Source organism: Orycteropus afer, unplaced genomic scaffold (assembly GCF_000298275.1).
Source record: "Orycteropus afer afer isolate SDZICR_OR568_19922 unplaced genomic scaffold, OryAfe1.0 scaffold01101, whole genome shotgun sequence".
In the NCBI taxonomy this organism is placed as follows: domain Eukaryota; kingdom Metazoa; phylum Chordata; class Mammalia; order Tubulidentata; family Orycteropodidae; genus Orycteropus; species Orycteropus afer.
Genome location: NW_006922688.1, coordinates 71,427 through 80,107, shown reverse-complemented (window position 1 = coordinate 80,107; position 8,681 = coordinate 71,427). Strand labels below are relative to the sequence as shown.

Here is an 8,681-nt window from a genome sequence, read left to right as displayed (position 1 = left end):
CCTTTCTGGTTTTCTAACTCTAGGTCTTTGCACATTGCATTGTAATTCTTTACATTGTGTTATTTATTGTTCATTATGAATAGAAATTAAAACTACAATGAGATACCACTTTACCTCTATTAGGATACATATAATTAAAAAATAAAAAAAAAAGAACATAACAAGTGTTGGCATGGATGTGGAGAAAGGGTAACCCCTGTACATTGATGGCAGGAAAGAAGCCAGAAACAAAAGGTCACATGTCGAAAAATTGAGTTTATACGAAATTTCCAAAATAGGTAAATCCACGGAGACAGAAAGCAGATTTGTGGATGCTGGAGGTTGGTAGGAGAAGATAAAGGTGAGTGACTGCTTAATGGGTATGAGGTCACCTTTGAGGGGAAATGTTTTGAAACCAGATAGAGGTGATGGTTGCATAGAATTGTGAGTGTAATAAATGCCACTGAACACTTTTAAATGGTTAGTTGTTTTTTTTGTTGTTGTTTATTTTTATTGTGGTAAAAACATACACAACAAGACAGACACCAACATAACACCTTCCACATTTACAGCTCGGGGACACTGATGACATTTTTCATGTTATGCCACCATTATTGCTATCCTCTTCCAAAATATTCCACCACCGTGAGCATAAACTCAATGCCCAGCAAACCAAAGCTTTCCCTTTCCCCCTCCCTCCTACCCGTGGTAACCAGTAATAATCTTTACTTTATATATATTTTTTTTCCAACATATCTAGGAATTTACCCAGCCCTCCAATCCCATACTTGGTAGCTAACAAAGCAAGTTTCCTTCCATGTATAAACCTTTCCTTAACTTTTTACAATACTGGACTAATACAATATTTCTCCTTCTGTGATTGACTTATTTCACTCAGCATGATGTCCTCCAAGTTCATCCACATTTCACAGTCTTTGCAGACTCTGCGTTATCATTTTTGTTGTTGTTGTTTGCCGTCGAGTCGGCCCCGACTCATAGCGACCCCTCCTTGGGTTTCCGAGGCAGTATCACTACGGAAGTAGGATTGCCCAACCTTCCTTCCGAGGAGTGGCTGGTGGGTTTGAACCGCCAGCCTTCTGGTGAGCATTTAGGGTTACATAATATTCCATTGTGTGTATGTACCACGGTTTGTTCATCCATTCCTCAGCTGATGGGCACTTAGGTTGTTTCTGTATCTTTGCTATTGTGAATAGTGCTGCGATGAACATGGGTGTACATATATCTATTTGTGTCCAGCCTCATTTCTTTAGGATATATAACTAGTAATGGAATTGCTGGATCAAATGGTGTTTCTATTTCCAACTTTTTAAGGAATTGTCATACCAATTTCCACAATGGTTGTATCATCTGACAGTCCCACCAGCAGTGTATGAGAGTCCTGACCTCTCCACATCTTCACCAGCATTTGTTATTCTCCGTCTTGCTGGAGTGAGATGGTATCTCATTGTTCTTTAGATTTGCATCTCTCTAATGACTAATGATCGTGAACATTTCCTCATGTGTTTGTTGGCTGCCTGACTATCTTTTTTGGTGAAGTGTCTATTCATGTCTCCTCCTCATTTTTTAATTGGATTGTTTGTCGTTTTGATGTTGAGGTGTTGGAGTTTTCTATAAATTTTAGAGATAAATCCTTTGCTAGATATGTCATTGCTGAATATTTTTTCCCAATCTGTAGGTTCTCTTTTTACTCTTTGGAGAAGTCTTTTGATGCACATAAAGATTTAATTTTTAGAAGTTCCCAATAATCTAGTTTATCTTCTGTTTGTGCATGTTGGGTTATGCTTGATAGTCCGTTTATGACATAAATTAGGGCCCCTAAATTTGCCTCTATTTTTTCCTTGATGAACTTTATAGTTTTAGGTTTCACATTTAAGTCTTTGATCCATCTGGAGTTAATTTTTTTGTATGGTGTGAGGTACGGAGCTTATTTCACTTTTCTGCAAATGGATATCCAGTTGGGCCAGCACCATTTGTGCAAGAGATTATCTCTCCCCATTTAGTGGATTTTTGCTCTTTGTCAAAGTTCAGCTGACCATAGATAGATGGATCTATTCCTGTGTTCTCAACCTTGTTCCACTGGTCTATGTGTCTGTCATTGTACCAATACAAAGATGCTTTGACTACTGTGGCTGTATAATAGGTTTTAATATCTGGGAGTGTGAGACCTCCTACTTTGTTCTTCTTCTTCAATGGTTCTTTGCTTACCTAAGGTTTCTTTCCTTTCCATATAAAATCGATTGATTTTTCCATGTCTTTAAAGAATGTTGATGGAATCTGGATTGGGACTGCATTGAATGTGTAGATTGCTTTGGGTAGTACAGACATAAAATGGTTAGTTTTATGCTATATGAATTTTACCTCAATTTTAAAAAAAAAGAATGATGCTAGTTCTATTTGGGGAAAAAAAATGTGTATATAAAAACATTCTTTAGGCAAGTGAGCCTTCATCTTTTTTACATGACAGACCCCTTTGAACATGTAATAAGAGCTATAGACCCTATCCTCAGCAAATGTACCTATCAAAAATGTACATATTGTATCACTATACACACACATATACACTTGCACAGATTTTTTAACATAATTCCAGGAGATTCATAGATTTCCCCAGTTAAGAATGTCTGAATCCAAGATGTGGGTGCTCTTCTTTTTGCATGGCTCAGCTGTTATTTGTCTCTTCCCCTTTCCTTTCTCATTCCCAAGGAGCTGCTGCTTCTCTCTGCATGTTCTCTACCTCATAGCTTCTGCTTACTCATAATGTCAACCTGCAAAGGTATCAGGGTTTCTCAGGTTCCTAGAGTACCAAAACTCTTCCCACAAAAGTGTACATATTCCACTACCCCCTAAACACATGCAGCCTTGCATACCATTTCAGGTAGTCCAGACTTCCTCAGTAGAGAACACTTGATCTGGGCCAATCAGTATCATCTGCATGTGAGTTTCTAAGTCTGGCTGAAAGGACACCAGTGTTGGTATGGAAAGGAAGGCAACGACCCTGCAGTATACCTAGCTTCTCCTAGGTGTCCTCAAAACTCTCACTGCCATTCAGTTGACCCTGACTCATAGTGACCCCCATTGGGTTTTCAAGGCCGTAAATATTCATGGAAGCACACTGCCTCATCTTTCTTCTATGGAGCAGCTAGTGGGTTCAAACCACCGACTTTTTGGTTAGCAGCCAAGTGCCTTAACCACTACACCACCAGAGCTCCTTCCTAGGTGCTCTGGAGGTTAGAAAATCAAAGTTGTGAGACTGAGCAGGCTGTACCTCTAAACCTGGTGAGGCAGAAGTATGGACGGTTCCAGGGAGGCTTCCCTCTGGGCACAGTGGATAAGGGCAGAGAGCATGCAGGCCTGCAGGGCACTCTCTTCACAGCAATCACTTTTTCAGGTTTCACGGACACCCACCGCTGCAGGGGTGTATGAAGAATCCCGTTCTGGTTTCCTGCAGTGACAACAGCACTCCCATGAGGCTAAATTCTCTGTGTGGGAATTTGGGGGAGGGAGGGAGGAAAGGAAACAAAGGCATCTACTCAGGTCACCTGTTTGGTCACTTGTCCATATTATTTTTGGAGTGAACAACAGAATCAGGTGACTGGATTCAGGGGATGAGAAGCTCTGGAATATGGGAGAGGTGGTGGGAACAACACCTTCCCCACCTCTAGACAGGGCAGGGAGTATTGGACCATTTTTGTAGCCCTCAGACCTTCAGCTGTCTCCACATCACAGCTCCTTCTTTTGCCCAGAGCAAAACTTCTCAATGAAAATAGCTATGGGCCAAATACCAGTCATCCATGATATTCCAGCAGAACTACTTGTTGTTGTTAGGCACCATTGCGTCTGCTCCAACTCATAACCCTATTACAACAGAACAAAACACTGCCCAGTCTTGGGCCAGCCTCACAATGCTTGCTATTCTTAAGCCCACTGTAGCAGCCACTGTGTCAGTCACTCTTATTGAGGGCCTTCCCCTTTTTTGCTGACCCTCCACTTTACCAAGCCATGACGTTCTTCTCCAGGGAATGGTCCCTTCTGACAAAATGACCAAAGTAGGTGAGACAACATCTGGCCATTTTCACTTCTAAGGAGTACTCCAGCTGTATTTCTCCCTAGACAGATTTTCTACTTAGCATTCAACAATTGTTTGGGAACACTAAATAAATGTTGTTTTTTTTTTTTTTTTTTTTTTTTAGTAGGAACAAGACAAGAAACAGCTACTTATGAAAATTTTTATAAATATATTTTGTATGTAGTCAATAGAATTCATTTTCTATATGGTCAAAATTATGTTATGGACTTAGTTTGGTCTCTATTCTGAGGTAGAAATTTTTGGAATCATGTCTTTTTTTTTTTTTTTTTCTTTTTCCTACCATAAACACTTTCTTCCCCAAAATGAAAATAACTCTATTTTTTTGTTTACAAGAATAATCCATGCTGAGAGTAATAAATTATTATTTTTTAAAAATATTAAGACAAAAATAAAATCCATATGTCAACACTCTGCTTCCCTACTTGACAACCCACCTTGCACCTATTATGTGAAGGTTTGGACCACAGGTAAAAATCAACATAGTGGCTAAATGGTGGAGCTGATTGTTGGAGTAGGTGCCTTGGGAGCAAAGAGAGAGAGAAAAAAAAAATCCCTCAGAGATGCACCAATGGGCAAGTAGCCCTTGGAGAAGATGCAACCCCTCCTGCTAACCACGTAAGGGCAAATACATACCACAGGGAGAAAGGGCCACTTTTGACCTCTGGTTGTGTGGGCAAAGACAAGAATGAGTGACAGAGCCTCCTGCTGTGGGGATGGGAGGGGGGAAGGGGAGAGTGAAAGGAGGAGGACGGCTGGCTCCTGACGCACTTTCTGCTGGTGAGAGGGGAACCAGGGACCCGAGCCCACTGGTGACGTTTCCCTCACGTGATCAGGAGCCGACGTGTGCAGAAGTCCCTTTCCTCCAGGTATCAGCTCCCTGTTTCCGTGGAGGAAGGCAGACTTCAGACTGAGGGGCAGAGGGGAGCAACTGCCCAATAGCCCTGCAGGTCGGTACAAACCAGGGATTCCTGGTGTGTGTGGGGGGAGGGGGAGGACGGAGACTACAGGGGATGGGGTCTGCTTTCCAAATACCACTCTCCTCCCACCCTCCATTCATTTTGGCGCATAAAATTGTGCCAGCTTTGGGGATAGGTGGTCTGGATACCATCCCTTATATCCTTGGAGAAGTGAGAGCTTCCAGCAGAAGGAAATGTGAGGAGGAAGAGGCATGACCCCGGGATGCCTACAAATCGATCGCCTCCTGTATACCTCTGGGGTGCGGGTGGCGGAGGGCAAAGACCAGCGCAGCTCCAGGACTGGATTCTCTCGACCCCTATCCCCTCCATCCATCCTTTTGGGGAGGAGATCGGGAGCAGCCACGGGTTGGGAATGGGTACCAGCTCGGATTTTCTAGGAGGCGGGAGCGGGCAGGCGGCATCTGGAGGGGAGGGAGGACTGAGGCAGGGGACCGCGGACCCCGCAGCGGGTCCAGGCCTGCATTTCTAGCATCTCTTCTCCACCCTTCGTCCATTTTGGAGCCGGAAATGGTGGGCTGCGGGGGCAGAGGGTTGGGGGAGGCTGCAGAGGAGGGGGGCAGAGGTTCGGTGTAGGGACTGGCTCCCAATTGTGGAGGAGTGGCTTCTGACCTAGGGACGTTTAACAGGGGGTAGCGTGGACCAAAATTTTTACTGAGTCTGGAAATAATATGTCTCTTGTATTGCAGGAAAAAATGTATGCTTTCTGTGTATGTAGGGAGGGAGAAAGGGAGGGTGGTAATATTTCTATGGACACTCCTGCCCTGTCCCTTGCCTCTACCATCAAACATTTTCTGAGAAGTGGTGGGCTTTGCCCTATATGGGCTCCCTGGGGTGGAGGGGCAGCCGGATCTGCCTACTGAACATCACTGCCCTTAACTCTACTCATTTTTAGTGCAGAAATGGTGAGGTAGAGATTTGGGAGAGGAATTCAGAAACATAGATTTCAGAATTAACTTTCCGTCCTATTGCCCGGCACAAAAAAAAGGGGGGTGGGCATTAGGCAGGGGCTGCAGAGGGGAAAACCAAAGAAGGCAAGGGAGAGAGCAAGTGGGTGGCAGGAGTGGGAAAGTTTGAACAAGAGTTTGAAATAACTGGTGTCCCAGGGACCAGTCATTCAGTTCTCAATCCCTCATTCACTACTTCTGACTCCTATCTTTTTGCAGGTCTTCAGGTCTGTGGTTGTGGGCACCACACCAGGCAAGAAAAGGACCTACAGTGTCAACCTAGGTCAGTGGGAGAGGGCAAGTGCCCCCAGGACCCCTGGAGGTAGGAGTGGCTTCAGCCAGAGAAGAAATTGGGGAGGCCACTGCCTGCTGCCCCTCCTCCATGCCTCACTATTGCAATGTGAGGATGCATGGTCTGTGTCAGTTCCCTAGGGGAACATGGTGGGGCTAGAGGGGAGAAGAAAGAAGGGAAGCATGGAAGGGATGGTATTGTGGATGCCCTCTGAGTACACAAAAAACAAAACAAAACAAAACTCACTGCCTTGTAGTTGGACCTGACTCCTAGCAACCCCTCCTTGGGTTTCTGAGGTAGTATCACTATGGAAGTAGATCGCCCAACCTTCTTTCCATACAAGAGGAGCCCTGAAAACAGACCAGGCCATTGTTCGGTTCTGTCTGCAGTTCTATGTCTTACAACTGCAGGAAGGGAGGAAAAAAAAAAAAAGAAATTGCCCAAGAGTCCCTCAGGCCCATGTAAATTAGGAATACGCAGTTAAAATTGCAAGGGCACAGCTAAGGCTAGATCGCAGTTTAGGGACCCAACTCTTCCTACACACTTCTCAGTGCACCCCACTTAAACATAGGTAGAAGTACTTGTGAAAGTTTCCACAAGGTTGACTCTTGTGAATGTATGTGAGGTGGGGAGGAAAGGAGGGAATACAGGATTGAGAGTGTACCCAGAAGGTAGGATAGGGTCAGGAAAGCTCTAAATCAGGAAGGGCAAGTAGTAGCCAGACCTTCACTCCAGCCCCTAAGCCTCATTCTCCTTTGTGTCTCCTCAGACAGGGAAAAAAGGCTAGATCTCAACATGGCAAAGCTCTGCAAAGAAAATGAAGGAAAGCTAGAAAATGAAGTAAACCTGGAAAATGAGGACAAGCCAGAAGAAGAAGTAGATACAGAAGAGGAAGGGAAGCCAGAAGAGGAAAAGTCGGAAGTGGAGGGGAAGCCAGAATCCCAGGGACCGCTAGATGATGAGGGCGAGCCAGAGGCTGAGGGCCAGCCAGAGGGAAAGAAAGAAAAGCAGGGCAAGGCAGCGGGTGAGGGGGAACCGCGAGGTGAGGGCAAGCTGAAGCCTGGGGCAAAGCCAGAGGGCGAGCCCCGGGCCGCCGAGAAGCGCCCAGCTGAAGATTACGTGCCCCGGAAAGCAAAGAGGAAAACGGACAGGGGGACGGATGATTCCCCCAGGGACTATCAGGAGGACTTACACGAAAGGCACTTGAGCAGTGAGGAGGTGATGAGAGAATGTGGTGACATGTCAAGGGCCCAGGAGGAGCTGAGGAAAAAACAGAAAATGGGTGGTTTCCATTGGATGCAAAGAGATGTTCAGGATCCCTTTCCCTCAAGGGGTCAGCGGGGAGTCAGAGGAGTGAGGGGCGGAGGTAGGGGCCAAAGGGGCTTAGATGATGTCCCTTACGTTTAATGCCTTTGGCTTTCGACTCTGGTTCTCCGATGAGAACAGTGCCAGCCCTGCTTTCCCTGGCAGGCATTTGCCAGGCTCTGTGCTTTAACCTATGCTGATACTTTGCTTTAGGTGTCACTCTTGTTACCAGCAGCCTTTGACCCAACTGCAGCGCTCCGTGTTTCAGTGGGGGATTTTCACCCATGTGCATGGAAGAGATGTTCATGGTACCTTGTAAACTGTTAATAAAAAACACTTTGCAGAACCGCATATACAGTATCAGTCCATTTTTGTAAAAATGTATGTTTGCCTAATACATCTAAATACAGGAACAACCATGAAAGTATGAACACCAGAAGGGAAATCATGGCTTTCTCTGCATTGTGAAACTGGAAATTTTCATGTTTCTCATCTGTACTTTTTTTCCCTAAAAAAAGTCACAGACTACTTTTGTCAGAAGAGAAATAATAAAAGAAAAACAAAATGTTTCCTAATGATACATAATAAGCCATTGAAAGAACTGGTCAGTGAATTTATGAAAGCAGTAGAGTCACTTCAGATTCATATTATAACATAAAATTACGGGTAAAACTCACCTTACTGTGGGGCTTGTAGCTGGAGGAGTCCACCTGGCAGTTACTACAGATCCATCGCTGTAAGAGATCCATACACTCTTGTCATCTGTAAAATGGGAATACTACTTGCCTGTCAGGGCTGCTGAGTGGATCGGATGAGGTACCCAATATGTGAGCTGTGTTGGGCTGGCTCCTAGCCTCTCCCTTGTACTAGAAGAACTGCATCAGACACTTAGGGGATGGTGGAGGGCAGTCTCACCTGCATCCAGGAACAAATTCAGGCAGCTGAGACGGGGGTGCCACCATGCCTTGGGCAGTGCCATGTCTGCTGGGCATTGTGCCCCTTCTCAAGGGTCCTGAACCCTCCTAAGGGCACCACTACTAGTGATGCACTGGAGTCCTCAAGGTGACAAAGCCCCA

At 45.1% G+C, this 8,681-nt stretch overlaps 1 protein-coding gene across 1 annotated transcript; it reads left to right on the top strand.

The window, feature by feature from the left end:
* Positions 1-7,095: 7,095 nt before the first annotated feature.
* LOC103212783 (transcription elongation factor A protein-like 5) lies at positions 7,096-7,707 on the top strand. Its single transcript, XM_007958727.1, has one exon. It carries the CDS (start codon positions 7,096-7,098, stop codon positions 7,705-7,707), a length of 612 nt encoding a protein of 203 aa, XP_007956918.1.
* The last annotated feature ends 974 nt before the right edge of the window (positions 7,708-8,681 follow it).